Genomic DNA, 15,425 nt, shown 5'->3' with positions numbered 1-15,425 from the left:
AAACCAGACAGATAGTAATCATAGAACTATCTAGAATGAAACTCAAGAAAAACCAGAGCTTGTGAGGAAAAATCAATGCAGAGTTGTGGTGGTACATCAGACTAGATTCCAAGTCAGGCTGTAAAGAGAATAATTACAATCATAATTTGGGGGGGAAAAAAAAACAAACGTTTTACTAATTTGATTAAAGCCATAAGCCCAGGTACCAAAATCTCAACAAATCCTATGTAAATGTAATATGTAAAATGAGTGTGATATATACCAGTCAGAATGGCTAAGATCAAAAACTCCGGCGACAGCAGATGCTGGTGAGGATGTGGAGAAAGAGGAACACTCCTCCATTGTTGGTGGGATTGCAAGCTGGTACAATCACTCTGGAAATCAGTCTGGAGGTTCCTCAGAAAATTGGACATTGAACTACCTGAAGACCCAGCTATACCTCTCCTGGGCATATACCCAAAAGATACCCCAACATATAACAAAGACACATGCCCCACTATGTTCATAGCAGCCTTATTTATAATAGCCAGAAGCTGGAAAGAACCCAGATGCCTTTCAACAGAGGAATGGATACAGAAAATGTGGTACATCTACACATTGGAGTATTACTCAGCTATCAAAAACAATGACTTCATGAAATTCATAGGCAAATGGATGGAACTGGAAAATATCATCCTGAGTGAGGTAACCTAACCCAATCACAAAAAAATCACACATGGTATGCACTCACTGATAAGTGGATATTAGCCCAAAAGCTTGAATTATCCAAGACACAATCCACATACCACATGAAGCTCAAGAAGGACAACCAAAGTGTGAATGCTTTAGTCCTTCTTAAAATGGGGAGCAAAAATATCCATTGGAGGAGATATGCAGACAAAGTTTGGAGCAGAGCCTGAAGGAATGGCCATTCAGAGCCTGCCCAACCTGGGGATACAGCCCACATATATACAGCCACCAAACCTAGACAATATTGATGAAGCCAAGAAACGCATGCTGACAGGAGCCTGATATAGCTGTCTCCTGAGAGGCTCAGCCAGAGCATGACAAATACAGAGGTAAATGCTAGCAGCAAATCATTCAACTGAGAATGGGGTCTCTGTTGGAGGAGTTAGAGAAAGGATTGAAGGAGCTGAAGGGGCTTGCAACCCCATATGAACAACAATACCAACCAACCAGAGCTCCCAGGGACTAAACCACCAATCAAAGAGTACACATGGACAGACCCAGGGCTCCATCTGCATATGTAGCAGAGGATGGCCTTGTTAGGCACCAATGGGAGGAGAAGCCCTTGGTCCTGCCAAGACTGGACCCCCAGTGCAGGGGAATGTCAAGGTGGGGAGGTGGAAAGGGGGAGTGGTTGGGGAGGGGGAACAGCCTAGTAGAAGAAGGGGGAGGGGGATGGGATGGGGGCTTATTGCCGGGAAACTGGGAAAGACACTAACATTTGAAATGTAAATTTAGTGCTCGCTTCGGCAGCACATATACTAAAATTGAAATGTAAATTTAAAAAAATCCAATAAAAAATTATATGAAGAAAACCAAGGTACAATATAATCAAATTGTTGAAAGCCATCAATGGGAGGGGAGGGGCAGGAGAATGAAAGATGACTTACTGATGACCGATGCTAAGCTAATAACTGCAAACTTCATATCAGAAACCATACAAATCAACACCAGAGTAACACTGTTGCAGAATGGTGTACCCCAGACAGCCACCACCATCTTCATCAGAGCATCTATGACTGTTTACAGAAGACTCTCAAGATGGGGTCTGTTGACCTCCCTCATAGAGAGCCATTCCCACCTGTACTTTTCCATCAATGGTATGTAATTCTGCCCAAGCTGCGCCATAGTCTTATGGTCATGGGTCTCTATACTCGGAAGGAAGGGGTTGGAGAGTAAAAGGTTAATGGAAGGGCGGATATTGTCTATGCAATTGTGGGGGAAATTATCATCCATGCCTTGCCTGGGACCTTCCTCCTCTCACCCAAGAAATAACAGAAATAGGTAAGTGGAAAGCCAAGAAGATGCCAAGCTATGGGGCTTGAACCTTGGGAAATGCAACCTATGACTAATTGAACTGGCGATTCTCTGAGTGTACATAGAGACGCTGAAGGTGAGGCATCTGAGAAGCACAGCTGCCCGCCCACAAAAACACTTCTGCAATCAGTTCAGGAGTCTCACTCGAGTCAGTCTCTTAGGCCCTCTCTTGGATCTCTACAGTCAAAGCCCCAGGGTTGAGATTTGAATCTGTATCTTTAACAGTCTTCCCATTGCTAGGCTCCATAAGTTTTGCAAGTTACAAGTCTAACACAAGATTCTGGAGACAGACCCTACATGGGCAATGCAGACTCAAATCCATCTCTCCTGGCTATAGAGGAGCCCTTGATACTCACACTTCGGTGTGACTCCTTGAACTTTCGGGTGATGACAAGCTCAAGATGGGTGCGTGTAGATGTATTCATAGTGCGTCCACCAATGTGTGAGTGTCATCAAGGTAAGCCAAAGGAGTGTGTGTGGAGTTTCAGCTTCCCACACCTCTTTTCCACAAAGAAACAGGCCTATCACATCACTTTTCATTTCCAGGAGACAAGGCTTTCAGGTAAAAAAAAAATGACACTAGTCTGGCTTAGCTGGAGCAATCGTCACCCACTCAGCCATGCAGGAATCCTACTTACGTTTCAATTGAATCTTTTTAACACAGGAGCGATCCCCATTTACAAAAAAGAAACTAGGCCACAGGTCATAACTTGTTCAAAGTCTTGTAACTACAGTAAATCAAGGATTTAACTAAAGAAATCTGACAACAAAGATCTGTTCTCTGGGCCTGCCCGGTGTTTACTGCCAATGCTGGAAGAGGTGTCTGTCTCGAATCCTTTGATTAAGGTTAGATTCAAGGTTATTTCAAGGTTGGTCTACTAGATGCCAGAACCCGATGTTAGTTACTGCTGTCTGTACAGGCCAGCTCAGCTAGAGGTCCACTAAAGGAATTCTGGGAAGTTTCCGGGCTGAGGTCTCCACTGTAAGAGGGACAGTTGTGAGCCATTCATTTTGCTAACATGGCAGAAAAACAGGGGCACTCCTGGCTCCCCCTCAATTGAAAACCGAGTTGTCTTTTAACGTTCTCTATGGTATCACCACCCGGAAGGCGGTGAAGGCCTGCATGAGCTCTGGGGTAGAGTCAGTCTCTCAGAAGCAGATGCTCAGGTCTTTAGAGTGCTTTTATTGGAAAGAGCCCACCCTTCCTCAGCACCCAGGCAGCAGACTGCAGGAGACTGGCTGAGGCACTTCTCCAAGGTCCAAGCCGGGGAGCCTCAAGACAGCTCACCCCTTTCAGATCACTCGGAAACCACAGCTTCTTCCAGGGTCAGGTGACAATTACCGGGACTCAAGGACTCTGCCTGCTTGAGAGGTGATTATCAAAACAACAGGCCAAGAAAATGTCACACCAGCAGACTCTAAAGAGACTCTAAATCAAGGGAGTCAAGAATGTCAAGCAGTGTGCCAACTCAGAAGAACGGCAGGAAGACGGGAAGTTTTACACGGCCACTGCATTGCTAAGAGGCAGATGACACTGTACACACAAAGACATAGATAATCCAAGTCACCCGCAGTCACACAGACAAGCCCACGGCAGGGCTGGCTTCAGTGGCTCTTCAGTCTCAATTTTAAGGGCCACACAAGGTAGCTTTTCTCTAGAAAAGGCCGTGGGAACTGAGGTGGAGGTGGCAAGGTTGGAAGTGTGGGGCTGCCTTGCGATGACAGGAGATGTGAAACCAAAGCGTTAAACTAGCCCAACTGCTGTGTGAGCGGCCATCTTCTTTCTTTCAGACAGAATGCAATCATGGGGTCAGGGTTCCAAGCAAGTCCATGCTGCACTGCACTGACAGGCATTCACTACACCCAGGGCAGGCAGGGCTACACGGAAACGTGTACTAGACGCCGCAGCCCACTACTTACTTTTCGTGCATCTTTGAGTGGAGTCAGGCAGATCCCTGGGGCTCACTTAGTCATCCAGCTCTGCTCCAGGCCCTAGTGAGGGATGCTGTCTCAAAACCAAGAGGAACAACACTAGACTACGTGTCCTTTAGTTTCCACATGTATGAACACATATGTGCATGCAACACACACACACCTGCAAACATATCCGAAAAGTAACAGGGGACTTGCCTAGCACGAGTGGCCCTGGGTTCAAGTCCCAGCGTCACCAAGCAACAATAGCAGTATACCTCAATTTCTTTCCCAGTGAAAGGCAAAGAGAAAATTACGGGTAACTTGTGCTAATGTTAAATAAGAAATATATCGGTTGTTGGCTGTGTGTGATGGTTTGCATATGCTTGGCCCAGGGAGTGGCACTATTAGAAGGTGTGGCCTGGTTGGAAGTGTGTCCCTGTGGGGTGGGCTTGGAGACCCTCCTCCTAGCTGCCTGGGGATGTTCAGTCAGTTCCTGGCTTCTTTTGGGTGAAGACGTAGAACTCAACTCCTCCTGCACCATGCCTGCCTGGATGCCGCCATGCTCCTCCTGCCTTGATGATAATGGACTGAACCTCTGAACCTGTGAGCCAGCTCCAATTAAATGTTGTCCTTTATAAGAATTGCATTGGTCATGGTGTCTGTTCACAGCAATAAGACCCTAACTAAGACACTGTTCATGGATGAAGGCTTATTATTTTCTGCACATGGGTGTTTTGTCTGTATGTTTGTATACATACCATGTGCTTGCCTGGTGCCCACAGAAACCAGAAGAGGACATCGGATACCCTGGGAATGCAGTTACAGATGGTTATGAGCTGCCATGTGTGTGGTAGGAAGCTAACCTGGGCCCTTTGCAAAAGTAGTTAATGCTTTTAGCTGCTGAGCCATCTCCGGCCCCGTTCAGTAATTTTGGAACATTACACTTGTCTTACTTAGGAATAAGTGGACAACAAAGGCTCGTTCCAGCGGTGATAGCAAGCTGCCTAGGTGTCCAGTGGGTGCTCCCAAACATGCTTGAGCAACACACTTTAGCTTTAGTCCGAGGGGCATCCACACCAGTTTACTGTGAAGTAGGCTGAAGCAAAGGCTTTGTTTTCTAAATCATAAGAAAACTTGGAGGAAGGTTAAATATACTTGATATTAAAATGACGGGTTTGGGGGTTGGGGATTTAGCTCAGCGGTAGAGCGCTTGCCTAGCAAGCGCAAGGCCCTGGGTTCGGTCCCCAGCTCCGAAAAAAAGAAAAAAGAAAAAAAAAATGATGGGTTTGGGGGTGCAGGAAATGGCTTGCCTGAGTGCAAGCACAGGGACCAAGTTCAGACCCCTGAACCCACATGTAAGTAGGAGACAGTGGCATCTGCCTGTAATTGCGGGGGAGGGGGGACAGGAGAGGGAGGATGCCCGGGGCTCACTGTCCAGCCAATCCAGATGGCAGATTCCAGATAAGGGAGAAAATGTCTCAGAACGCAAGGGAGGAGATGGATGGCTGCTAGGGAAGGTGTCACTTTTTCCACGGTATGGCCACTGGTAGGTTGACCAAGGACCAGTGGAGAGCTAACCTATGCGCTTATGGGCTACACTAACTGGATTTAACAGATCATAAAGGTGAGAAGGACATGAAGTTGGAAGGAAGTATCTGGAAGACATTGGAGGCAGAGTAGATGATATGACCAAAATACATTGGACTCATGCATAAATCCTCACTGAATAAATGTATTATATAAAAACTAGGTGTTGATCAACGCTGGAAGATAACACGAGTAACTGCCTTACACACATACATACAGACACACACACACACACACACACACACACACACACACACACACACACACACATACACACAAGTGCAGGTTTTACTGAAGGAGGAGGAGGGTGAACCAGGTAGACCCTGGCCAAAAGAGTTCACCTAGTTCTTTGTCCTGTACCACGAGTCAAGGGTGAGTCTGTGCCAATGTTTAAAACAATGGCCCATGACATAGCCAGAGAGAGAAATAGTAATATGACTTCTACTTACATAGTAGTAAAAACTACATCCAAGCACACAAAAGCGTAGGACAAGGAAGCAGAAATGCTGTCTAGCCCGGCCGTGGTGGCACAGGCCTTTAATCCTAGCATTTGAGAGGCAGGGCCCAGCCTGGGCTGCAAAGCTTAGTTCCAGGGTAGCTCAGGCCACACAGAGAAACTCTTTGTCTCAACAACAACAACAACAACCACAACAACAACAGCAACAACCACAACAACAACAATCAAAACAAACCGAACAGGCGAACGCCCCAGACACGCCATCTACCATTCAGATGAAGTTTGCATTTCCCAGAATTCTCAGGTGTCTCTGGTTGTGGAATAGAAGCACCACCAACAGCAATGCAATTCCCAGAGGCTGGCCAGGCCCCGTGGTCTCTCACAGAGTTAATCTCAAAATATAAGAAGAAAATTGTAAAGACATTTCAACGTAGCTTACTTACTAAGACTGCAGGATAAACATCAACGAACGTGAGAAGAGTGAAGGAGTGAGGAAGAGGGATGTGCTGCTACTGTTGTAGTGGTTCTGTTTGTCCACAGTCCTCAGACGCAGTCAATACTGGCTTTTTTTTTACTGTCTTAGGTCTTGCTTGTCTCCTAATGTTGGCATATTAGAAATATCTACGTATGTCCTTAGTCTTGACAGACCATGCATTTGTTAGCGATTTAACGTGTGTGTGTGTGTGTGTGTGTGTGTGTGTGTGTGTGTTTTGGGGAGGGGAGGTACAGTTGACCTTTAAAAATGCAGAACAACAAGAACAGAAGTGGGGTGCAGGAGTGGTGGCTAAGAGGTTAAGAGCACTGGCTGCTCTCCCAGAGGACCTGGGTCCGAATCCCAGCGCCCATTCAGTGGTTCACCACCATCTGTTAACTCCAGTTCTGTGGGGATCTGATACACTCTTCTGACTTCTATGGGTGCCATGCAGGGACATGGTTCACATGCATATTAGTATACACATAAAATGCACATAAAATAAATCTAATAAAAATATTTTTTCTATCTTTTTTTTAGTTTATTTGCATTTCATGTGCATTGGTGTTTTGCCTACATACATGTCCGTATGTCTGTGTGAGGGTGTTGGATTCTCTAAAACTGGAATTACAGGCAGTTGTGAACCGCCATGTGAGTCCTGGGAATTGAACCCAGATCCTCTGGAAGATCAGCCAGTGCTCCTAACCACCGAGCCATCTCTCCAGCCCCATATTTTTCTATCTTTAACAGAATTTTTAGGAATATATCACAGCAAAAAAACAAACAAACAACAACAAAAACAGGACTGTCTGACTCTGCACTGTTAGTCAGTGTCATTAGTTTGCCTGGTGACATGTGTAAATTCTATTCTGCTCAGGGAAAGATGAGGGTCTTAAGTCCGAATCCTCAATTACCCAGGCTTTGACACTGCTTTCATTGTCTCTGGCCAGTGATCTCCACCTTAGGATTCTTGTGAAGTCCCTGCTTCCCTCCCTCAGGCCCTCCCCTTAGTGTTCATCCCTTTCTGAGGATACCTTGGCCAGCACATCCAGTCTTTTCTCGTTCTCTACAAAAAGGGATCAGCTGTAGGGTTCCAGACTTAAAAGGCCTCAACCAAACACAAAACACGGGCATTGATGGAGAAATAAAAGATCCAGGAAATAAATCCTGGAAGAGGAACGAGCACAGAGTGTCTTTCATAATGAAACAGTACATGAAGACAGAGGAGGGGCTTGGTGGAGGAGAGCGCCCTCCTGGGCATTTACATAAAGCTCTTGTATAACAAGCATAAACATTCATGCCACACAGAAGCAAGGCAGCGCCAGTGAACTACATGATACATACGGACTTGTTTTCGAACAGTGAAGACTAACAGAAGTCTTGAATGCCATGGTCAGGGGGGCAGGCCCTGCCCCCGTGTATGGCGGCAGCCAGTCACACCTTGCTGCTTCAGTGGGTCACTTGACAGAGCGTCTCCAAGTAGACCTGGAAAGAGTCTGTAAGCCACAAGACAAACCAGGGTCTGTAGACGTGTGCCATGGGGGCTTTCTACTCCGGATTACTGGGGAGATTCTTCAGGGTTAGATATATTAGTATGAATACAATAATCATTAATATTGATAGTTAATACTAATATTGTAAGGGGTCGCTAAACCCCTTATGATCCTGTTTTAGAGGCAGAAACTGATCAAGAAAGAGCGCCTAGAACCCCCTCACATTCTCTCATGACACCCGGTGCCACACGGAAGATTTCTCTTTGCTCTTGAACCAGTTTCATTTATGCTAAATTAATAAACATGTATTTGAGGAAAACCCAGGGTTTTTAAAAGCCTGTCTTGTCAGGGGTATAACACCCCTTCATTTCACCTCCATGAAGATGACAGACTAAGTTCTAAAGCAGTGAAAACCACAACGGTGTGAGCAGAACTAGAGGTTGAGGAGAAACCTGTGGCTGGGAGCTGACAGCTTCTGGAAACTACACATTCACAGAAGAAAAAACCATGGCCAATGAAATAATTTGTTCACTGAATAAATTATACACTCTCCAGTGCCTACTGTACACGTCGGTGCCATGATACAGCACAGACACTATTTTAAGCTCGTGAAACATCTCAGTTCCAGATATCTTACAATCAGTGTGTGACTGAATTCTTTGGCCACCTTCTTGCCAATTGCCAATATTCTTGTCACAGATTATCTTGTCACCTCTGATGAGGACAGGGACAGCAAGGTACTTGGAACACACAGTTTTGCAGTGTGTGTTTATCAATCTTTGTTAGGTACAAAGCTCTCTGAGATCCATATACAGCCTGCAGTCACCTACCGAGTCCTGTGTGTGCCAGTACCACTCACCGTGTCACAGATGATTAACTCTCCTAACAGGCAGCTTGGAAAGGACAGTGGGAAGAAGGGCGGTCGCCGAGCCAGTGCTCGGCGATGATCAGCTTTTATCTACAATGTCCACATGCACTCAGAGAAGCGTCTGAGCAAATGCTGATAAATGCCCTACAGCTGGTTTCTTTCATCTGCGTGAGCTTCCTATCTGTGGTAGACAAATGCTATTCCCCGTCTGATTGACAGACGCCCCGGTGGTTGAAATACTGTCATGGATACAGTTCAGAAAAATGGTAGATCCACACTTTTCCTTTACACTGGACGGAGCTAGTTCATTCTCCACAATGCCAAGAAACAGTGGGTTAAATCAGGCCGCAAAACCCAAATGGCCAACAGGCAGACATCTAGTACCGTACTTAGGAGATCCTTATTGATTTTTTTCTTTTTCTTTAAAAAAAAAACAAAACAAAGCAAAACCTTTCATTACCCACCATTCAGAGATTCCTGAAGGGTATAAAAGGGGGAACACGATGGGGAAGGTCAACAACTACACAGTATCCTCGGGCCCCGTCATCTGGGCATCTGAGACCACCGTACTGGGAATGCTCGTCCCCTCAAAAGGTGTGAGAACGTAAGAAATACACAGAAAAATTCAAGCCAAGTCACGAAGGACATGGAAACCTAATAGGACCCCTGAAAAATTGTATTGTATTTACACGCTAGATCAGTGGTTCTTACCCATGGGTCGTGACCCCTTTGGGGAGCAAAAACCCTTTCACAGGGGTCGCCTAAGACTAACAGAAATGTCAGATGTTTACATTATGATTCATAAAAGTAGCAAAGTTACAGTTACGAGGAAGCAGTGACAATGATTTTAGGACTGGGGGTCACCACATGAAGCACTCTACTAAAGCGGTAACAGCGGCATTAGGAAGGTTGAGAACCACTAGACTATCAGACACCCTCAAACACCCACAGGGTTGTGTATTGTGAAGAGCCGGTCAGAAAACACTAAAACGAAAACAAAACGGTTGTTCTGTGCGAATTAACAACCTGTAATTTATAAGCTAGAACTGGCCCCATAACAATTGCTGCTCTCGGAGAGAACACTGGCGAGGCCTGGGTCCACACGATCTTCAGGTTTATTTTGTCGCCATCATTAACATGCGATGTTCTGTTTTCTCATCTCCAACCCAACAGTGCACAGGCACCGGTCGCACCTAATACAGAACCTCTGGCTGGCTGCGACTCAAAGGATAAAGTCCACACTGGGCACTGCACATCCACCCTGGGCAGGGTTCTCAACAGGGTACTACTCACCAGCCCTCATACACCCACACGTCGTGGTGCTCAGATCCAACCCCACATCGGATGCCTAAGCCCCAGGGGTGCAGCCTTCCTTCCTTCAACTAGTCTAGAGTTTCATGCCTGTGTCCTTGGATATGCTGGCCCCAACTGAGAGGAAGCCCTTTCTCTAACCCCCTTGCTTCCTCCGATTCCTCCAGACCTTGTCTTACACCCTTGGTGGCCTATACCTCCCTTTGGATGGGTGAAATATGTGTTCCCTCACTAAACTGCTGCTTGCTGCATCATTTTCTAGCTGAGTGACCTTGGTCAGGTTCATTAATGACACTGAGGCAACTTCCTCATATGCTGAAAGCCAGCATCAATTTGCTGCCGCAGTGAAAATTACTCTGGAAGGTGTTAAACTTGTAAGGACAGCCCCATCACTCCAAGTTAAGCTGAGGGAGAGACCGAATTTTAGTCTCCAGTTCCAGGATGCTCTCTGTGTACACACACACACACACACACACAGTTCCAGGATGCTGTATACATACATACATACATACACACACACACACACACACACACACACACACACACACACACAGAGATCCAGGATGCTATGTACACACACACACACACACACACACACACACACACACACACACACACACAGTTCCAGGATGCTGTATATACATACATACACACACACACACACACACACACACACACACACACACACACACACAGATCCAGGATGCTGTGACACACACACACACACACACACACACACACACACACACACACACACACACAGATCCAGGATGCTGTACACACACACACACACACACACACACACACACACACACCTTTTACATTTATTCTTTTTACTTTATGTGCATTGGTGTTTTGCCTGCATGCATGTCTGCGTGAGGGTGTCAGATCATGAAGTTACAGACAGCTGTGAGCTGCCACATGGGGGCTGGGATTTGAACCTGGGTCCTCTGGAAGAGCCCTCAGTGCTCTTACCTGCTGAACCATCTCTCCAGTCCCTCTCACTTCTGGGCTTCTATCTGCAGGAGAGACCCATGGTGATGTATGGATCATTTAAAAAGAAACGAGGGGAAGCCCCTGAGAGACATGGGCTCCCTAACAATGTGCACAGAAGCACTGTGCTGGCACATACACAACTACTACGTAGATCACGCAAATAATGAACGGATGCAAGGGGGCTTGTCCTCAGAGAGCTTATAATCAAGAGGGGACCTAACAGTCCACATGAGTCTCATCTTAAAAAAAAAAAAAAAAAGTAACAAACGCCTGTATTGTCACTAAGAGTAGCAAGAAATCTGCTAGGCTGCCTTTCCCTGACTTGGCTTGTGTTGAGTCTGCCATATTGGTTACTTGCACTTAATGTATGCATGTTTTAGCATTATCAATCACTGATGCGATTCAATACCAAGTCACTGAACACCTACTGCACCAGGCTTTATGAGGACAAAGATAAAGGCGGTGGACTCTGCCCAGGAGCCACTAAATAAACTGAAAGGGAGCTAAGCCACCAATACACATAATTAATACAGATCTGAATAATATACGATGTATAGAGGGCCTAACGATCAGGAAAGACATTTGAGTTAGGGCACTGAAGCGCATACAGTTAATACTGTATGGTACAACTTATTGATGGCCAATAGACTGTTACTACTATATGTCACATATATTAACATATGCTGCATGCCACACCGGATTATTTATGTATTACCTTTCTCCTTATTCTGATTTTAAACCTACCCATGTTGCCTAAAGCATCCTTTAAACCTTTAAGAGAGACCCATTTAACAGATGAGAAAACCGAGGTCGTGCAATTTTTCTAGGTTAAGAAGCAAAAGTAAAAATATGTAAGTAAACAGGACCCAAGGGATACACGAGCATTCCACACAGCGGGCACGGACCCATTTCCCAGAGCCATTTCCTGCAGTTCTTTCTTCTGCCCAACACATCCAGTGGGAATAACACACTGTAGCTCTCCTTTTCCGCCAGGGCTTTTCTCTTCCTGGGTCTTAAGTGAACTGTTGAGTCTCATGAAGACGCTCTCAAGCATTTCCACTCACTCCAGGACATGTTATTTAAATCACGGGAGCTTCAGGAAACGTGAGACCGGATCAGATATCCAGGTGGACAAAGCCCCTGGTAGGGTCAAGAAACTAAAGCTACCAGATTGGGGATCGGTTCCTGGATACCCACCAGGGGATGGCAGCAGTACTCTACTCACCCAGGAGGCGCAATCCCCGGCGGAATCCTCCCCTCCTGACCCCGCTAGCAGCTTGGGAGCTGCCATCTGCTCTTTTACCCTTCACCTGCCATGGCACCCCGCACAACCTGCATCCTAACCCGAGGCATCCGAGCATCGCGGGGCAACCGAGCCCCAAACCCGGTCCAAAGCGCGCCGAGCCCGGCCCGCCCCTGGCCAGCCACTTACGGTTCCAGTACACCGGGTAGCACTCTCCTTGAGTGACATCCACCTCGTAGAGGCCGCCGCGCACGCACACGGGCTCGATGGTCACCAGCTCCTCCATCTCCGGCTCAGGCCCCACCGCGCGCGGGCAGAAGCCGCAGGCGCGGTCCTCGTCCTCCTCCCTGAAGCTAGAGGTTGGGCCGCACACCCGGTCTCCATCGCGGTCCGCCGACCGGGCACGGGAGCCCGTCGTCTGCAGGAGGCTCCGGAAGGCGAGCTCGATGCGCAGAGAGTCGTAGCCGATGAAGGGCTTCCAGGTCTTCTTGTCTTCCTTGTAGAACCAGCGCACCTCCTCGGGGCCCAGCTCCGTCACTACCTCGTAGCGGTGCCGAGCGGCGCAGCCGCCCGGCCGGGAGCGCTTCCTGTCACCGGGTCCCCCTCCCGCTGCCCCGCCGCCCCCCGAGTTCGGAGCGACCAGCGGCGGCGGAGGCGAAGAAGAGCTACCGCCGCCCGCGCTCGCGCTCTCGCCCTCGCTGTAGTAGCGCAGCGACGAACCCGACTCGGCCGAGCTGAAGTCGTAGTTCTCGTCGCTGAGGCACGGGTCCAGAGCCAGGTGGCTCAAGTCGTCCGCGCCCGGTGCCAGGTGCAGCGGCTCCGCGCGCAGCAGTGACAGCGGCACGCCGTCACCCGGCTGGTGCTCGAAGCAGCAGCCGCCGCCACCGAACACGCCCGCCGCGTCCGAGCCTAGCTCCCAGGCACCGCCGCCGCGGCCGTTACGCTCGGGGCTCCGTGGGGCGCCGCGGCCGGGGTAGTTCATGCCGCCGGCGCTTCCGCCACACGCGCATCCGACGCCGCCGCCCTCTGGGCCTGGACTTTATAATCTTTCAAATCCCCAGCAGGGCAGCAGCTGCGGCCGAGGCGACTCCGCCTCCCCGCCGGCCCCCGGCCGCCGCAGCGCGGTTCCGGGGCCCGCCCCATTGTTACGCAGACCCCCCCCGCGTGGGCGGGGCCCGAAAGAGGCCCCGCCCCCAGGCCGCGCGCGCCTCCCCGGAAGGCCCGAAGCCACTAGTGTTGCTCCTGGTGGCGCTCGGCGGTGTCTAATGGTTCGCGCCTGGAAGAGGGGGTCAGACGAGGTCGCGGCAGTCTCGGCCATGGTGGAGCCCCTGCCTCACGGTCTCTCCACGCAGTGGCTCCGCCCCCTCGCTTCCACGCCCCTGAATGCCAGCCGGAATGAGGTTTTCACCCATTCATCTTTACACTTTGGGGTCATGAGCCCAGTGGCTGATTCAGCTGTATGCCCAGAGGGGCCCTGGAAGTTGCTAGCTCACGTCCCTGGCTTTAGGCCTGCCTGAAGCATCCGAAAGACCTGCTTGGTCACCTGGTCTGGCCCTTTCCCAACCTTCAGCCCATTCATAAAGAAGGCACTCCACCTCTGCGGCTCACCTGGCAATATACTCCCACTTAGAAAACAGGAGTCCTAGCGTCACTGTGCCAGCTCTTAGGGTTGCTTACTCTCATGTACTTATGCTTCCGGTTCTTTCCGTATTGCAGTAAGGCCTTGGATGGAAACCAAGTACCTATGTCTCAGTCTTTCCCCACAGTCTCTGCACATTCGATGTGCCTTGGTTATAAACTAACTGGCCTTGCCAGCCTGGTGTGATAGATTATTAGACTGAAAGAAAAACAAGGTTCTAGACTCAACTTTGCCACCCCCAGGCAAGTCATTTAATCTCCTTCATTTGTTTGTCTTATTCCTTGTGCATAATTAGGAGATCATTGTACCGGGTGATCTCTAGCGATGCCTAGAAGTGATTCTATGGCCTTTAAGCCTTCCCGAGTTTGGCTCGGTTTTTGTTTTTAATGTACCTCCGATTCTGTAACTCACTTCCTGGTTTCAGGGAAACATCAGGGCTTCTTTTTGTTAGATTTTCAAGACAGCGCAAAGAGACAGAAGACAGAGACCAGAGTCTGACATCAACAGAAGTTTATTTCAAACAGAGAAAGCCTCTCCTGAGGGAAATGGGTGTCTTGGAAGGGAAGCTAGCTGGGGTCCTTTATAAAGGCCAGTGGGAGGCTTGGAAATGAAATTCTTGCAGCCACAGGGCTATGTGTTGGTCTGTGATGTGTCTTACCTGGGTTTGTTTGATTTACAAAAGACCGTTCAACTTGGGTGGCAGGCTCCCCCAGCAGAGATTATCTGGATTGTGGCTGACTGAAGAATTTGGTCAAGGTCAGCTCTATTCCCACAGAAATCCTGTTTTATAGCTGAGGCACTTTGTCACCTCAGACAATTTCTTTTAATTGAAAAGTTTTTATTTCATAGACCCACCCTATCTTGAGAATTGCCGGAAGACAATCTCCAACCTTGCTCTTAGACCAAGAATAGGCAGTCTTCACTGTTAATGTTTACTCTTTGTGGAATCAGGTCAGTAGGGCAAGTTGTCTTGCTCTGAGGATGTAACCTGTCAGAGATCCTTCAGAGTCATTATTTAGATCCGGATCACCTCTGCTGTACACCCTTGCTTTTGTAGGGATGTGGTTAAAAGGCCCTGCTTCCTATGGGCCGATGCGAAGTGATACTGTTGCAGTTCCTAAGTAGAGGAATACAAACTAGACTTTCTACCAGCAAGGCTAGATTGGCTGGATATCTTGGCAGTGAGCAGTCCGCCCGCTTGTACATTATTGCTTCAATGACAAAGCGTCATCCATACTGCCATCTGAGTTGCTGCATCCCAAATTCTTTCCCGATGTTTCTATTAATAATAATGCAGAGTAAGAAATTGGGTATGGACTGTTTTCTTTTCATGGAGGCATTACTCCACACTGTTCTGATAGGCATCCACGCACAGACACTTATGTATAGCTTCTGATGCCAA

The 15,425-nt window shown here is 48.2% G+C and overlaps 1 protein-coding gene across 7 annotated transcripts in view; it reads right to left on the bottom strand.

The window, feature by feature from the left end:
• The window catches only part of Ddhd1 (DDHD domain containing 1), a 65,693-nt gene extending 52,202 nt beyond the window's left edge, over positions 1–13,491 (bottom strand). For 4 of the 7 annotated variants that reach the window (XM_032917195.1, XM_032917199.1, XM_032917196.1 and 1 more), the window contains exon 1: positions 12,574–13,491. In XM_032917195.1, coding sequence (XP_032773086.1) covers positions 12,574–13,366 — 793 coding nt within the window. In that variant the 5' untranslated portion in view covers positions 13,367–13,491. The remainder of the gene's footprint in view (positions 1–12,573) is intronic. The other 3 variants (XM_032917202.1, XM_032917201.1, XM_032917197.1) reach the window with 2 other exon arrangements.
• Positions 13,492–15,425: the final 1,934 nt, after the last annotated feature.

The sequence above is a fragment of the Rattus rattus genome, chromosome 12 (assembly GCF_011064425.1).
Source record: "Rattus rattus isolate New Zealand chromosome 12, Rrattus_CSIRO_v1, whole genome shotgun sequence".
Taxonomy (NCBI): Eukaryota; Metazoa; Chordata; class Mammalia; order Rodentia; family Muridae; genus Rattus; species Rattus rattus.
Note: the sequence above shows the minus strand (reverse complement) of the source record. Positions and strands in the feature narration are given on the sequence as shown.